Source organism: Phanerochaete carnosa (assembly GCF_000300595.1).
Source record: "Phanerochaete carnosa HHB-10118-sp unplaced genomic scaffold PHACAscaffold_8, whole genome shotgun sequence".
NCBI lineage: Eukaryota > Fungi > Basidiomycota > Agaricomycetes > Polyporales > Phanerochaetaceae > Phanerochaete > Phanerochaete carnosa.
Genome location: NW_006767635.1, coordinates 1,268,810 through 1,284,408, shown reverse-complemented (window position 1 = coordinate 1,284,408; position 15,599 = coordinate 1,268,810). Strand labels below are relative to the sequence as shown.

The 15,599-nt window shown below is 54.1% G+C and overlaps 6 protein-coding genes across 6 annotated transcripts; 3 read left to right on the top strand and 3 right to left on the bottom strand.

The window, feature by feature from the left end:
* Window positions 1-499: 499 nt before the first annotated feature.
* Window positions 500-2,183, bottom strand: PHACADRAFT_164531 (uncharacterized protein; the record flags this gene model as incomplete). Its single annotated transcript, XM_007398878.1, has 5 exons — window positions 500-742; window positions 803-949; window positions 989-1,173; window positions 1,227-1,319; window positions 1,832-2,183. 5 exons carry the CDS (start codon window positions 2,181-2,183, stop codon window positions 500-502), a joined length of 1,020 nt encoding a protein of 339 aa, XP_007398940.1.
* Window positions 2,184-2,747: 564 nt separating this feature from the next.
* On the top strand, window positions 2,748-5,244 carry PHACADRAFT_261128 (uncharacterized protein). The gene is made up of 7 exons (XM_007398877.1): window positions 2,748-2,870; window positions 2,928-3,022; window positions 3,777-4,021; window positions 4,130-4,421; window positions 4,479-4,713; window positions 4,772-5,101; window positions 5,171-5,244. The coding sequence occupies exons 1-6, from the start codon at window positions 2,828-2,830 to the stop codon at window positions 5,062-5,064; spliced, it is 1,203 nt and encodes a 400-aa protein (XP_007398939.1). The 5' UTR covers window positions 2,748-2,827; the 3' UTR covers window positions 5,065-5,101; window positions 5,171-5,244.
* A 1,200-nt stretch (window positions 5,245-6,444) lies between these two features.
* PHACADRAFT_261124 (uncharacterized protein) lies at window positions 6,445-10,039 on the top strand. The gene is made up of 11 exons (XM_007398876.1): window positions 6,445-6,740; window positions 6,811-7,151; window positions 7,210-7,281; window positions 7,338-7,507; window positions 7,561-7,722; window positions 7,778-8,501; window positions 8,558-8,701; window positions 8,759-9,321; window positions 9,385-9,571; window positions 9,630-9,822; window positions 9,879-10,039. The coding sequence occupies exons 2-11, from the start codon at window positions 7,097-7,099 to the stop codon at window positions 9,895-9,897; spliced, it is 2,289 nt and encodes a 762-aa protein (XP_007398938.1). The 5' UTR covers window positions 6,445-6,740; window positions 6,811-7,096; the 3' UTR covers window positions 9,898-10,039.
* Window positions 10,040-10,188: 149 nt separating this feature from the next.
* Window positions 10,189-11,808, bottom strand: PHACADRAFT_149379 (uncharacterized protein). The gene is made up of 8 exons (XM_007398875.1): window positions 11,709-11,808; window positions 11,633-11,653; window positions 11,566-11,577; window positions 11,446-11,514; window positions 11,383-11,390; window positions 10,637-11,333; window positions 10,460-10,585; window positions 10,189-10,393 (listed from the first exon to the last, which is right to left on the bottom strand). Exons 1-8 carry the CDS (start codon window positions 11,772-11,774, stop codon window positions 10,340-10,342), a joined length of 1,053 nt encoding a protein of 350 aa, XP_007398937.1. The 5' UTR covers window positions 11,775-11,808; the 3' UTR covers window positions 10,189-10,339.
* Window positions 11,809-12,001: 193 nt separating this feature from the next.
* PHACADRAFT_261118 (uncharacterized protein) lies at window positions 12,002-13,156 on the top strand. Its single transcript, XM_007398874.1, has 6 exons — window positions 12,002-12,102; window positions 12,170-12,245; window positions 12,306-12,388; window positions 12,450-12,470; window positions 12,532-12,597; window positions 12,655-13,156. Exons 1-6 carry the CDS (start codon window positions 12,064-12,066, stop codon window positions 12,850-12,852), a joined length of 483 nt encoding a protein of 160 aa, XP_007398936.1. The 5' UTR covers window positions 12,002-12,063; the 3' UTR covers window positions 12,853-13,156.
* A 60-nt stretch (window positions 13,157-13,216) lies between these two features.
* On the bottom strand, window positions 13,217-15,181 carry PHACADRAFT_261116 (uncharacterized protein). Its single transcript, XM_007398873.1, has 3 exons — window positions 14,818-15,181; window positions 13,780-14,765; window positions 13,217-13,720 (listed from the first exon to the last, which is right to left on the bottom strand). The coding sequence occupies exons 1-3, from the start codon at window positions 15,140-15,142 to the stop codon at window positions 13,382-13,384; spliced, it is 1,650 nt and encodes a 549-aa protein (XP_007398935.1). The 5' UTR covers window positions 15,143-15,181; the 3' UTR covers window positions 13,217-13,381.
* Between the last annotated feature and the right edge of the window lie 418 nt (window positions 15,182-15,599).

Genomic DNA, 15,599 nt, shown 5'->3' with positions numbered 1-15,599 from the left:
AACTCTCTAGTATTTATGCCAGAAATTACCAGATGATATTTTACGTGTCGTCAAAAAATCACAGATAACGTTCAATTCGCGTCTTTCCCTGATTATTGCTCAGCATTTTAGGGCTAAGTATCCAGTACTTGTGTGACCGCGACCACTGGGCGATAGAGATGTTGACGATCCCTGCCCTCCAACATCTGAAATCCACTCCCTGTGGCGTGCAGACCTAATTCTCAGGACCGATGAGAGCAGTGCATTCCCTGAATCAAGATTCGACCGAAATATCACTTCGCTTGCCTGCGAGCAAGCCGAAAGCAATTTGGTGCGTAATCACCGTAGTAGAATGCAGGGACATAGCCGCGAGCGCTGGAAGAGCTCGAACGTCTTGCATCCTAGTGAGATCAAATTTGGAGGTCGACACAGCGTTACACGCACAAGGTGGAGTGAGCCATTATGTCCAGTTATTAGGGTTGCGCCAGACATGCGCTTCTGTCCATTAATTGGTGCACAGCTATGCGTACAAAATCAGGGTACGCTCCCGTACTCGCCATTCTGCCGTGGCGCTGTCGACATCAAACTCTCTTTGACGCTTGAGCATCAACGGCGAGCTCTCGCTAGATGTACCCCCAAACATCGACATAATCTGCGCGTCGGACATGGAGAGGTCTACGTCAAGGTGGTAGAGCGACGGCACGTCCAGTATGATTCGACGGGGCTCTACATCTAAGGCGGCTGCAGCGACATCCTCGTGCGTCTATGCGACAGGTTCGTGAGCATCGTAAAAGCCAGCAAAAACATCATGAGGTCTGCTTACAAGATTCGGTACGTCTACAATTATCTTGATCCTCTCGCCCTCTTTCGTCCACTCAAATAAGGGTCTCTCCTGCGCTCCACCAGCGTCTGCCACCGCGGGTCCCCGCTTGAGAATTCCTTTCGGCTGCGAGGTCGCCTGCGCGGGTGTCTGGGCTTTTGCTGGCACGTCCTTGCCAACTTCCTGGACCTCTTCGACAAGCCGCTTCTGATCCTTCTCGACCTGTGCCTTGAGGGTATGCGCAGCCGGGAACAGCGCAAGGGGCACAAGCGCGCTCCGCGGCACGAGCTTGCCTTTGGATGCGATGTTCGGCGTACCGATCTCGCGCGACAGCGATAAGCCGTACTGCGCCTCTATGCGCTGCAGTGCCAGCTCTGTAGTCCAATCAGGACCCTCCATGTTGCGACATTTGAAACAAGATACCCACCGATAAGGAACGTGCGGAAGGCAGTGTCTCTGGCTGAGCGCGACTTCAGCAACAAGTTGTACACACAGTCAATTACCACCGAGGGCTTGCCGGCTATACGTCAAGAGCTATCAGGAAATTGCGTCAACGTCGAAGCAGTTGGGCAGGCGGAAGAGGGCAGAAGCAGGCCGAAACTCATGCCCGGGAAGGTGGCGAAAGGGAGATTTAACTCGACATCGAAAGCAGGTCAATTGGAGGACGCGGCGAGAAGTTTGGGAGAGGGGGCAGAGGGCGCTCAATTAAGCTTTAAGCCGTGCCAGCAAGCTATGTGGCGTCATAGCCTGGGGCAGTAGTATGCTCGCCTATAGACCTCTTCGTACCTGCCTCGGCAAGGGCTGGACGTATGTACAGTGGCACCCAGCGTCCAAAGCAACTTTCAATAAGCTTCTGGTACCTTCTTCTCGGGCATTGACAAAGGACCCGCGTCGCGACGAAAGTTGTTATTCCCGTCTGGGATAGACGCCTCGCGGGATAGGGAAACAAGAGCGGCTCGAAGCCAGCGAAGATACTCCTCTTAGGAATAACGGAAGAAGCGAAGTGCTTAGTGAATAGGAGAGTTTGCTCACCTTTGTCGGCGTCCATACGCGGCTCAGAGACGATTACTGGTACAAACCACGCGCGACCGTTTGCAAGCGCGTCCTCGTCTACTTCCTCCTCGCCCGACATAGCCTTGCGTATTGTCTCTTCGCTGCCCTCCGGCGGTGGCGGGACGTTAGCGTCCCAGGCTATGTTCAAGAACACCTTCATGCCTTTGAGTATCGTCATCGCACCAGAAAGTATCGTGACATCCTTTGCTTGGCTCTTGTTAGAGGACGAGGGCGACAGTTGCAGATTGCATGTGGCAGATTGTAGTGCAGTAGACTTGATGCAAAACCCGGGTTTGGGGGAGAGGTCTACTTGAATCGTGCGTGCGTCCATAGGCTAATTAAGCGTAAGCGTGGAATTCCACGTTTGTAGCAGTGTATCCCGGCTTCGGCCGATGTAGACAGACAGAGACAGACTTCTGGTAAGCAGCGGGAGGCAAAGGCGTCCGATTCAGTACTTTGCAAAAGAGTCGATCGTGAACTGCCCCGGGCCTCAGTTGCAAATATAGGCGAACACGTGTCGAGGCAAGCTTGGTTGTGGGTGTTAAACGGCTATACGGACGCGAGGTTTGCGATATGGACTTGGAGGTCGTCGTAGGATGAGACAAAGTCAGGCTGGTCAGGCCGTCCCCAATTCTCCCGAGAATTGTACGAAACAGCATGTCCAAAAGCGGATAATTGCCGCACTTTTGATCCAAAATCGTCATGTGCTGCACATTCAATACTCGAAGCTGACCAGTTTTGGCCATAATCTAACACGTTCGTCTGGACGAGTCATTTCACAAATTTCGAACTTTCTCCGGCCAATAGCTTTCAGTCTTTCGGAATCCTCGACTCATCCACCAGCCGTGCTTACAACCACTCGCACGTCAGACGTTGCCATCACTCCTTTTACCCAGACTACGACCAGAGCCTTGCACGGGCCTTAGCTCTGTACCCCAGAAAGACCTAGAGCCGGAACATAAGGCATTGCATCATATGTCGACAGAGACTGTACCGACAAAAAGGTCGTGGAGACCTGGTGAGTGCGCCACGTCTTTCTACATCACTGCGGATATCCTCATGAGTAATATCACAGTCATCCCTGCGCAGAGCAACCCAGAGAATGTGACACCCGTGCCAGAGGACTCGGTGTCCTTTCAAACCTACATCCAGGATCGTCGAGTCATCGGGGTGGGTTTCACTCTATTTCCGCTGATTTGACAGCGCATTTTGTTTTTTGGATCATTTCCGCAACCGCCGGGCGCCGTAGGTGCTCTGCGGATATTCGCTCACGCAGACCGGGAACCATACACTCTCGCTTACCTTACCAGGAGTGCGAGAGTATATTGTGGACCCTGCATATGCGTATCTATCGTCCGAGTGCGAAAATATCTCCGGTTTCCTCGACGCACGTTGGCGCGGCAAGTTGCTGGCACGCGCCCGTTCACACACATGGCACTGCAGCTTTGTGGCGGGGGAACCTTGCTCGATTGCTGAGGCACCCTGAAGCTCGAGTAATCGAGTACAGGAGGTACCTCGCACCCAACGCGCCCCGATTAGGCCTCGCCATCTAATTCTGTGCAGCACCGCGTATGTGGTCCGCGGTCACTGCCACTGTCCTCTTGGGAGGCGGTTACGCGGGTTGATGGTTGCAGAGGCACCGCGCGAATACCAAAGCACACGCCATGCACTCTCAAATGCTACGACGCAGAAGCATTTAAACTGGAGGCAGCAATTGGCATCCTCAGTGGTCTGCACTCCACCTTCTCTCAACCTTTCGACTCTTCCTTAGACTCTCCTAGACAGTCTTCTTCTCTCTTCTTCATTGAACATCATCTCTTCTCACTTCTCTTCTACCCACACTTCCAAAATGCTCTACTCTGCTCCAGCACTTGGCCCCAGCCTGCCTCTGTCTGTTCAGCAGAAGCTAAACGAGGATTCGCAGTATGACCCCCTGGTCCAGCCCTCGCTTCTCCGCCACGAAATCCGCGCGTCGCCTCAGTCGCAAGCAACTACTGCCGCCGCCCGCTACGCCGCCGCCCGCATTCTTGCAGGCCAAGATGACCGGGTCATTGTAATTGTCGGCCCTTGCTCGATCCACTCACCGGAGCAGGCGATTGAGTACGCCCACCTGCTTCGTTCCAAGCTCTCCTCTTGGACGAACCTGCACATCATCATGCGGGCTTACTTGTGAGTGCACATCTGCACTTTTCCTATCTTTTCTTTTGACTAACAGTTTTCACAGCGAGGTGAGGATATAATTTAAGTAGCGGTCTACCTTCAGTTGTTGACGCACAGCCAGAAACCTCGGACGACGGTCGGCTGGAAGGGTCTCATTAACGACCCCGACCTTGATGGGTCCTTCAAAATTAACAAGGGTATTCGCGTTGCGCGCCAACTCTTGTGCGACTTGACCAACCTCGGCTTGCCCGTTGGCTCTGAGCTCCTCGATACTATTTCGCCACAGTACATTTCGGACCTCACCACCTGGGGTGCGATTGGAGCACGAACGACCGAGTCGCAGTTGCACCGTGAGCTCGCCAGCGGTGTCTCCTTCCCTATCGGTTTCAAGAACGGTACCGACGGAAGCGTACGGATTTTTCTCCCCCTTGCAGGCTGTAGCTGACTAAGATTCGCGTGACTTTAGGTTACCGTCGCAGTCGATGCCATGCGCTCGGCGTCGAACCCGCATGCCTTCATGGGTGTCACCGAGCACGGTCTCGCTGCCATTGTCAAAACCCGCGGTAACCAGGACGTCCATGTCATCCTCCGTGGTGGCACTCGGGGACCCAACTATGCTGCCGAGCACGTTCAGGCTGCTGCAAGTGCTATCGCCAAGGCGCGCCCGAACTACCACCCGTCGATCATGGTCGACTGCAGCCGTGAGTTCCTATATAGACGTCTATCGTCTTGGGCTCTAAGTTTCATTGTGTTTCGCAGATGGCAACTCACAGAAAGACCACAATAACCAGCCCAAGGTTGTCGACTCGATCTGCGAGCAGCTTCGTGCAGGCGACAAGACTATCACTGGTGTCATGATTGAGTCGAACATCAACGCCGGCCGCCAGGACGTCCCGGCCGAGGGCCCGGATAGCCTCAAGCACGGTGTCTCGATCACGGACGCCTGCGTGGATTGGGATACGACTGTCGAGATGCTCGACCGCCTGAACCAGGCCGTCGCGGACAGGCGCCACATTTTGCTCGAGCAGGCCCTGGAGAACAAAACCCAGTGAGCATCACGATAGAACAGCCCTTTATCTGTAGACTTAGGTAAGATCATTTTCTGGAGTTGTGCTTGAATGTAGCTTATGGCTTCGGGTCGAATTCGGGTTGTCTTAGATGCCTTGTATGCTAGATGGCTTTGAGCCTTCGTTGCTGTATCTATCAAGGAGCTCTGTATCATTCATTTTTCCATGCTATTCAACGTCTGTGGGAGGGACGACCACCGCACGGCCCGCATGAGCATCTCGGGTGTCTGTCAGCTTGTTACCTTTGCTCACGTGTTACCCTCCGGCATCTTCGTCGTAATCCCAGTCCGAGGTAGAGTCTCAGCGATGCGCCCATTCAGTCGCTATCTACTCCGGCGACCTTCTCATCGTGAGTTGTGTACCGAAATCCTGTCCGCGCACGCCACTCGCTTGGGGGCCAATGACAGGCCCACTAAATGACAGCGCAAGCGCTTGGCTGATAGACGGCTGAAACCGTCGCCTATTGCCGGCGGTGCGGTGCAGTGACCTGTACTCTGTGGAGATCGGGCTTTAGTGCCTGCTCCTTGGCACACGCGGGTCCATGTACAGACCTTGGGAAGCACGCACCAATATTGTAAGAGCCCTGGGGAGATGCGGCATCCGTCCGAGGTGTGATACAATCCTTTACCTGCAGAACCACAACTCCTAACTGACATTCCTGCACCGAGCCTGGTCCGTCTCGTGCGAGGAAATATTAGAAAACTACACTTCACATTGTGCGATCGTCTTCCGTAAGACCGACTACAGCGCGTATTTAATCCGAACCCGACACGGATGTTGAACGCGATGTATGGCCCTGTGCCCGCGGCTCGCCAGTGTGAGCCATCAAAGCCCCGATAGCGACAATGGCCTCTTCTACGGGCTCTCAGGTGAGAGTGCTCCCACTCCACGGCGCTGCAGTCGCCCGAGAGATAGGCCGCATGCAGACACTCCCGCATGTCTCCGCACGCCTGTCCGCGCAGTTAGATTGTACACATTTCACATGATCGACAACACAGGCCTATAGCGATCCACGGCGCAGGGCGGTGCGTCGGGCTCACGAGCCACATGTGCGTTGCTGTACACTTTGTGGGGGTGATCTACCATTTACGGTCCCTAGGTGGACTTATACGGACGGCTGCTTTCCCATGGGTAGTTTCAAGCACTCTTATTCCTGGTGCGCTGTACCCACAGTATCTCGATGGCACGTCCTCGGCTGCTGCGCTTTGGGGCGTGCCTGACGAGCGGGCTGCTTCGCGTTCTCAACGTCTCAACATCTTCGGATATCTGCATTCGGTGAGTCTGCCGGCCCGACTACTATGAACGTCGTCGATAATCTCATGTGTAATCTATAATGGACAGTCGCACGAGCTCAGAGCACTTCCGAACACAGATCGCTGATACATGCAAATAATATACTTCTATCACGAGACGAAAAAGGCTCGGCGGGGTTTAGCGTCTGCTCCTTGGCCGTGCTATCGGGTGCAGAATGGCAAGATTCGACAAGACCTTTGCCAGAATCTCTGCACCAAATAGAAGAATGGTAACCCAGTGGGAATGTTGCGGGATTTCGATGCGCCGCAAAGAGAAAATGGGACGATGTGCTACGGGATTTCGATGCGCCGCAAAGAGAAAATGGGACGAGTGCCGCGGGATTTCGATGCGCCGCAAGAGAAAATAGGGTGCGTCCTCACTCGTAGGTACCTATGTGAACGCTGCACCTAATATAACCATTATTCTCACTATCCATAGACTTCACTTGCCGGATGTGACGATACTCACGATCGTACACGGGCGAAGTGTTATCGTGGCCTGCTAGTGTTCCACCTGTGTGGCGTTCTAGCCGATTCGAACCGGTGGGACGAGAGATAACGAGTTCTTCCATTCCCTGAGCATAAGTTACGTGGACCATATGCGCATACTAACTGCATTTGATTACTGTGTGTCGTAGGTATCTGGCTGGGTGTGCACACGTATAAAGGAACGCTTCTCAGGGTAGCAAGAACTGGCTCTTTGTCCTCGCGATCGTCGACCAACCATGTCGACTCACTCCGTCGAGGAGAAATACGACGTCCCCGATACTGAGAAGCAAAGTGCGTAGCTCGTCATAAGTCTCGTCTGTAATTCTATGATTTCCTGATTTAGAGGCAGGGGACGATGTCGCGCAGGTCCTTATTGCCGAGTTCGATGACCCGAACCTTGACTTAAATGCTGAGCTTCTGGGTAAGTAGCGATCTCACGTCTTCGTCTCTGTCGAGGATGCTCAACGATCGTGTCAGAGGACGACTCTCCCTACCCGGAGGTCCGTTCCGCCGTCGCCAACACGGACAACCCCGACATGCCCTGCGGCACCTTCAGGGCTTGGTTCATCGGTTTACTCTGGGCCATCCTCATCCCAGGTCTTAATCAGTTCTTCTTCTTCCGTTTTCCCTCGGTCACGATCAGCGGCGTGGGTTATATGCCTTATCCCTTACAGCAGAGCGGCTGATGAGTCACATGCAGGTCGTCGCCCAACTGATTTCACTCCCCGTCGTCCGTCTTTGGGCACGCGTCGTCCCCAGGGTCAAAGTCTTTGGTGTCTCTCTCAACCCGGGACCATTTACCGTTAAGGAGCATGTCCTGATCACCATTATGGCTAGCGTCGGTTCTGGATCTGCATATGCTGTACGTTCGCCGCTTTCGTGGAGTCGAAACAAGGTTAATTTACTGCGTCATCTAGACGGATATCATTGCTGTGCAGCGCGTGTACTACAACCAGGTCAACAACTTCTCCTATCAGTGGCTGCTGGTCATGTCGACTCAGCTCATCGGCTTCTCCGTCAGCGGCATTGCTCGTCGCTTCCTGGTGAACCCACCATCGATGATCTGGCCCGCGAACCTGGTCACCTGCGCGTTATTTAACACCCTGCACTCCCAGAAATACGCCGGAATGGGTACGCGTGGTGGTATCTCGCGCGAGAGGTTCTTCTTCTACAGCTTCCTCGCGTCCTTCTGCTGGTACTTCATGCCCGGATACCTCTTTGCGGCACTCTCGTTCACAAACTGGGTCTGCTGGATTGTCCCAAATCACATTGTCGTCAACCAGCTCTTCGGCACCGTCTCAGGCCTCGGCATGTCAATCCTCACCTTCGACTGGTCCCAGATCGCGTACATTGGTTCTCCTCTCGCGACACCATGGTGGGCAGAGGCGAACGTCGCATTCGGCATGGTCTTCTTCTTTTGGATCATCTGTCCATCACTGTACTATACCAATACTTGGAGCTCGAAGTATATGCCTATCTCGTCTACTCACGCGTTCGACAACACTGGCGCGTCATACGACGTCACTCGCATTATCAGCAACGATACCGAATTCGACGAGGAGAAGTATAGAAACTACTCGCCCTTGTTCCTCTCCACGACGTTCGCTCTGTCTTACGGTCTGTCCTTTGCGTCTATCACTGGTATGTTGTGTTGTCATCGAGACACTGGCCATTCTGCTGACATTCATGGCTTTCAGCAACGCTGACGCACACTTTCCTTTACTACCGCAAGCAAATCTGGACCCAAGCCCGCCGTTCAATCAGCGAGCAACCTGACATCCACGCCCGCCTCATGTCCAAGTACCCGCAGGTGCCCGAGTGGTGGTATGTCATTATCTTCTGTCAGTACTTTCACTTTATCGTCCTCGTCCCCAAACTCCTAGCTAAATTTACTGTAGTATCGATGTTTGTTTTTGGTGTCATCTGCATCGAAGTCTGGTCGACGCAGATGCCGGTGTGGGCCTTCGTGTTGGCTCTGATAATCTCCTTCGCCTATGTCATCCCCATCGGAATGATTCAGGCAATTACGAACCAGTCAGTTGGCCTGAACGTCATCACGGAACTCATCATCGGGTATGCGTTACCCGGCAGGCCCATCGCGATGATGATGTTCAAGACATGGGGCTACATCACCATGGCGCAGGCGCTGACGTTCGCGAGTGACTTCAAGCTCGGGCATTACATGAAGGTCCCGCCGCGCCCGATGTTCTGGTGCCAGCTCCTAGCGACCGTCGTCGCCGGCACCGTGCAGCTCGGTGTTCAGGCGTGGATGTTCACGAATATTTCGGACATGTGCTCCCAGACCCAAGATCATGGTTTCACATGCCCCTCGACCGAGGTCTTTGGCACCGCGTCCATCATCTGGGGAGTCATTGGTCCCGCACGCCAGTTCTCGCATGGCCAGATCTACTACGGCCTAGTGTTCTTCTTCCTTGCTGGATTCCTCGCGCCCCTCATCACAGTGATATCAGCTTAGTCTTCCAAGTCTGCACGTATGCTGATCCGCTTTTTTTTTTTTTTACAGTGGCTGGTTCAGAAACGCTTCGGGCAAAACACCATTCTCAAATACATCAACTGGCCGGTCATCTTTAGCGGCACAGGCCTCATCCCACCCGCGACGCCGTCTAACTACGTCACCTGGTCTGTTGTCGGCTTCATCTTCAACTACATCATCCGTCGCCGCCATTTCTCCTGGTGGACTAAGTACAACTGTGAGCACCATCCGTACCCAATATCATTGAGTATCGTCTGAACGCGTCATGCTTTTAGACGTTCTGTCCGCGGCCCTCGACTCTGGTGTCGCCGTCTCTGTAGTCATTATTTTCTTCTGCCTGCAATTCCCGCAGAATGGTACTATCGGCGCCAGCACAGTTCAGGGCTGGTGGGGCAACACCGTGTCCTTCAACACCGCAGATGGCAACAAACTCCCGCTCCTGCAGGTTCCTGTCGGCCAGTTCTTTGGGTAAGCATCCCTCTCGTGTCCCGTTCGCTCACGGCTCTTCGCTGACGATTATGCAGCCCTCGCACCTGGGCCTAAGGCTCTCACGATGCGTACGATTTCTGATGATTTGTTCATAGTTTCTGTTGTAACGGTGTATTGTATGGACTGTATGACATGATTACATTGACTGTACATGTAGACTTGTGCTCAACGTGCGAATATACCTTTTGCATGCGGCAGATACTCTGCTAACCTAGCCGCGTCGACATGATAGAAATCCTAGGGTTAATATACTTGACCACGCTGTGATTGCGCCACCGTGCAACCTTATCCTGGACGCGGTGGTCGCGTGGCACCATCGTATGACAACCAGGCTGTGGAAGATATGCGAATAGATGGCTGCTATACATTATGTGAGGACAATTACAAGCGGTGATCCGATCGATACATCAGCGGAATACATTGGGTTGATAGGCTAAGATCTAACACCTCGCATAGCTACAGAAATGTCCGAATGGCACGAGAAAGGAGAATAATTTTAACCTCCGGCCTTGCCCAGCAGAGCATATCCGTTGCCTGCCGGCCCATGAAGCTGGAGAAAATTGAGTCAGTAGGAATACAAGCATGAAAAGGTTAGACGTGAAGAGGTCGGGCTGACCTTGCCGTAGCAGTGTTTGCAGTATGGGCTGCCTTCATTCTCCGTGAGACGCGAAGAGTCTAGCACAGTGCCACACTCCGTACATCGCAAGCAGTTGCGATGCCAGGTCCTGCCGATCGCCTTCACCTGTAGATACTTGTTAGGACCGAGTGGACAGGAACCAGTGACACGGCTTACCTGCTCGGCAAAATAGACTGTCTTCTGGCATTTTGGACAGACAGAGTTGCTACCTCCCCACTGTCTCCCTGTTGTCATAGGCGCTATCGGTGAAGCCGTCCGCCCACTCAACGCCGCCCCGTACCGAGTACCCGTAGGCGTAGGTCCGAGCGGTATCGTCATCCTACCTCCGATCACAGGAGTGCTCGACGTAACCCCGTCCGAGGTGATCGACTTCTTGACAGGACCAGGTGTACGCGGTGGGCCAGCCATAGTCGACTCCAGAGGTACCGTTCGCGGAAGACCATTCGAACCGCGACCTGCGTGCGAAGGGGTTCCTGTTACGGCCGGCGGCCCCCAGTCTTCATCAGCATCCGCGTTCTTCGTCTCCGTGAGCTCCATGGGCTTTTCCTTCGGTGGTGTGGACGATGAGGTGGTTGGTAAACTGATCTGAGCACCGAACGACGCACGCTTCTGGCCCCAGGTATGCGTGGGTTTGAAGACAGGAGACGTCGCGCCCTCGCGCGGGCTGGTATACGGCCCACTCGCGGGGCGCGGTGGCAACGGTGGCGGAGCGCTTGAGGGAGAAACAATAGGAGGAAGTGTGGCATCTACAGAAGCGGGGGAAGTAGGTGGAGACAGAAAAACGTCGTCGCGGTCAGGAAGGTTCGCGTGCCGGAGGTCGCGGGTGCCGAAAATTTTTACATGACAAGTGTTACTGGGGGTAAGTCAGCACATGGGAATGAGCAATGAACTCTAAGGCATACCAGTATGGCTAAGATTCAAGATTGCAATCAGATGTGGAAGATAGAAAGAATAAGTCTGCTCACTTCCTCATTGTGTTCCACTAAACTGTACGAGTCTAGACGTTTCTTACATGATGTACATGTCAAGCAGGGCTAGGAAATATGTCGGCTAATATATTTCGTTGGATATAGCGTCGCACATACCTTATGATACAGCTAAAGTGCAGAAATAAGGTCAGAAAAGCGATCAATGCGGGGCAGTTACGCAGACCTTTCGCCCTGGGCCCATAATCTGAATCTGCGTGTTAACATCACCAATTCTTGACGTAACTCCAGAGTGTACGCACTTGTTCCGCTGCGTAAACAGCTTTACTGCAGCGAGGACATATCGGTGTTCCTCCAAAGGGGTGCATGGTGGTCAAGAGCAAGAGAGGGCGATGGCCTGCGCCTCCCGCTTGCTGTGTCACCCGACGACTCCGGCTCGCGCGCCCGGTGAAGTCATCCTCGGCCACCGGCCATCCGGCCGGGCACAGGCAACGTGGAAGCCCGACGGAGATTGCCGAGATATTGCGGCGCCGGCGATGGAAAATGATGAGCGCTCAAAAAAAGCAGCTTTGCTCTTCAGCTCACCCTCCGCTTCCAGCCCTCCACCTTCGTACACATACCCACTTCCCCTCATCCCTATTACCATTCACTGCCACCATGTCAGACGATGAGCAGCACCAGCACAACTTCGAGCAGGTGCGCACACTAATTTTTGTGTCGATGAGCCCCCAAGCTGATATTCTGCCCTCCTGGTGTAACATAGGCCTCCGCCGGAGCCTCGGCCACCTTTCCTATGCAATGCTCTGCCCTTCGCAAGAACGGGCACGTCGTCATCAAGGGTGGGTGCACGCGTCGAGGCTCCTGCGAGAAAGGGGGAAGTACTCATATTCTCGCTTAAGGCCGTCCTTGCAAGATTGTTGAGATGTCCACCTCCAAGACTGGCAAGCACGGACATGCTAAGGTCCACCTTGTTGCCATTGACGTATGTGCAGATTATTATCTGTGTAAAATCCTGTCTTTACGCGTCTTATCGTACCTGTCAGATCTTCACTGGCAAAAAACTGGTTAGTCGAAGCGTTTCAAGGTGATAATGCTGCGATCTGATTGGCTATTCGCGCTTCACAGGAAGATATCTGTCCTTCTACCCACAATATGGATGTTCCCAACGTCTCCCGTAACGAATATCAACTCGTACGTGTATCAACTCCTAGAAATCGCGTCAAATCAAATTCACTCCGTCTTCCATAGGTCAACGTCGACGACGGTTTCCTTAACCTTATGACGCAGGACGGTACTGCTAAAGACGACGTCAAGGTCCCTGACAGCGACCTCGGCAAGCAGATCCAGGGTGATTTCGACGAGGGGAAAGATCTGCTCGTCACCATCGTCTCCGCTATGGGCGAGGAACAGGCTATCTCCTACAAGGAAGCGCCCAAGGGCAGCTAGACGTATCGCCTCTCGCGCTCTGCATTTTTACTCCTCGATATCCGTTCCTCCATCTTTTGCGCTGTTCTGCTTCTTCCTGCACAATCAATATAGCACCAGTCCTCATACGTCTGTGCATGTACTCATTGAAGTGTTTCCATGTACTTCGCACGCCGTCGTTGTTCTAGTCAGTCGTTGTTGTTGATCATGATATATCGGAGCTAGCGTCGCATCTAGCAGTTCTCACAAGTTTTCCTTTGCGTGTCTCGCAATGGACTTCTGCATGTATGCGAATCTAACAGGGAGAACGAAGTGCCGAAGTCGTCCATACGTGGTTGTGTGCCCAAAAGCTTGAGGTCACGGTGCAGGTGATTTTTCCTTCGAGTAAGTACAGAGCACATCTGATTATAACGGCAGGGCTGTGAATGTGTCCCGATACGACTGGTAACTTGCGAAAGCAGTCCGACAAAGCACGAAAAAGTCTCGAACAGGCAAAATAAAAAGGCGAATTTTCGGGTCTTCCCTCCTCCTAGGTCCCCTCCACCACCCCTCATCGTTCGACATGGCTATCGCTCCTGCGGCGTCCGTTCCCGATAGTACCGCTTAGCGACACGCTCCCGACGCGCTGACGGCGTACCGGGTCGCGGTACGTCTTCTGCTCCCAGTTCCATGTTGCGTAAAGCTTCGCGTCAGGCGCTGGCTTTGCGGGCGGCGCATCGCCCTTCTCCTTCCTCATACCGTCCTTGGTTGCGCCGTTCGCCTGCGGCTGCGGCGGCTGCGGCCCCGAATTCCAGGATGCACTCACGCCGGGGCCGTACGTCAACTTCCGGCCATCCTGCACCAGCGGCAGCGGAGGCCCGAAGCGCGTCGTGCGCCGGAGGACATTGATCTGCATGCAGAAAGCCGGGCGTGAGATGTCATCCTGAGGCGTGATGCGCTGCTACTCACCGGCAGAACCTTCTGCGCCAGCGCGGGGATCCGCGAACCCTGCTGGCTCACCAGCGGCGCGACACGCTCTTGGTACATGATCGGGCGTGGCTGGTGCGGCGGGAACTTCGGCTCTTCGGTCTCCTTGCCCTTGCCGTTTGTCTTCTCGTCGATGGCGATAGGGTACCATGGCCCAATGCTGCTCACGCGGGGCATGTTGGTGCCCGAGATGCCGTACACCGACGGCAGAGGCTCCCAGCGCGGATTCTTCTGGCTCTCTTCAATCAAGGCGACAGCAACCTTGTACCGCGCTGGATTTGTTGGGCCCTGCTCCATCGGCGGTGGGTGCGTTAATGCGTAGTGGTACGCCTGGTACAGTGATTGTTGAATCTCTGGCAGGGCGAGCTGCGGTGGAGGTGGAGAAGGAGGACTGATAGGTCGTACCGGGAGACTAGATAAGGGCTGCGAGGCGAGTATCGAGATATTGTGTGGAACGCGGTTCTTGTAGTCTGCGGTACTGAGCGCAACGTCCGGTGGTGGCGTGATTGGCCGTTCTGGCTTCAAAGGCGCGGAAGATAGCGACGACACGGCAGGCGGGAGGGATATCGGAGGAGGTGACGGCGTGCGCTGTGGTGTATGGCTCGGAAAAGGAGGTAAGAAGTCGGGTATATGCGGTGGCGGATTCCAACCTGAAGTTCTTGGTCTCTTCCGGGGCGGCGTTGAGGGGTTGGATATCGGAGAAAGGGGCAGCATTGGTGTAAGCGGACGTGGACTGGATATTCGTCCGTTCTTCTGTTCCTCAAGCATGTGTGTCACATCTTCCTCCGGATTGGCGACATCGACGTTCATTTGTTGCGAAAGTGAGGGTGGGCTCGCTGGTAAAGCCTCTTCACTCTCGCTCTCTTCTTCCGAGACTTCTTCATCCGTAGGCATGTCCTCCGGGACAGGCATGTAGACAAGATGCATTGCATCGTCGCGATCCTCTCGCAGACCAACAGACAGCGCGGCTACAAAAACATGTCATTCGAACGGGGGAGATTGTAAGGTGGCAAAACTGACCTCGGAACTCGTTGAGGTCTTCCAGCCTGCGCGCGGTGTGTATCGCGTACCGCGCCATCTCCTTGCCTTCCGTCGCACAATACTCGTTTAATTCCTCAACTCCCACTCCCAACTCATCCAGCGCGCAGACGGCGTCCCTCGCCGTGAGACGCAGTCGTCCCGCGTGTTCAGCGTACTTGGCGCATGTGCTTGCAAGGACTTGTAGATACCGCGAGAGGAGGTCGGTCAGGACATTTGTCGCCTGTGTAGAGGACTTGGAGAAGTGGTGTGCATGTAGAGCCTCGATAGTCGCGGTCTCGAGTAGCTTCTTTGCCCCTGCATCCATTCCTCTCGTCGTCGTTGAGCTCGCTGTGGTGGCGGTTTGAGTCCCAGGGTGGTTCGGGCTCCGATTGCTAAATTCGGACTCAGCAACTCAACGAGTCAATCCCGCACTCTTACGGCGCCTGTCTGCCCTCCGCCCCGACACCCACGACGACGGACACGAATCCGCGATAGCTGTGATAGAAAGTTCCAGTTTAAATTTGATATCTAATTATTCACATTATACCTTGTTCACGAGATCCTTCTTTGTTGTCTCGTTTGCTGGTGTCCCGCAAGGGTGCTTTGCAGTCTCTTCGATCTGCATACTAGGTGGTGGTTATACACCAATATCTTATACCATACAAGGCTTATCTTCATTCAGCAAGCTGCATCGCAGATTATTGCGCCAGTAAACGGAGGAGCGCTGCCTCTATCAGTCGTCTTCGTTAAACTTGGCTCTTGTTCTGCCTCTTTCTTTTCGA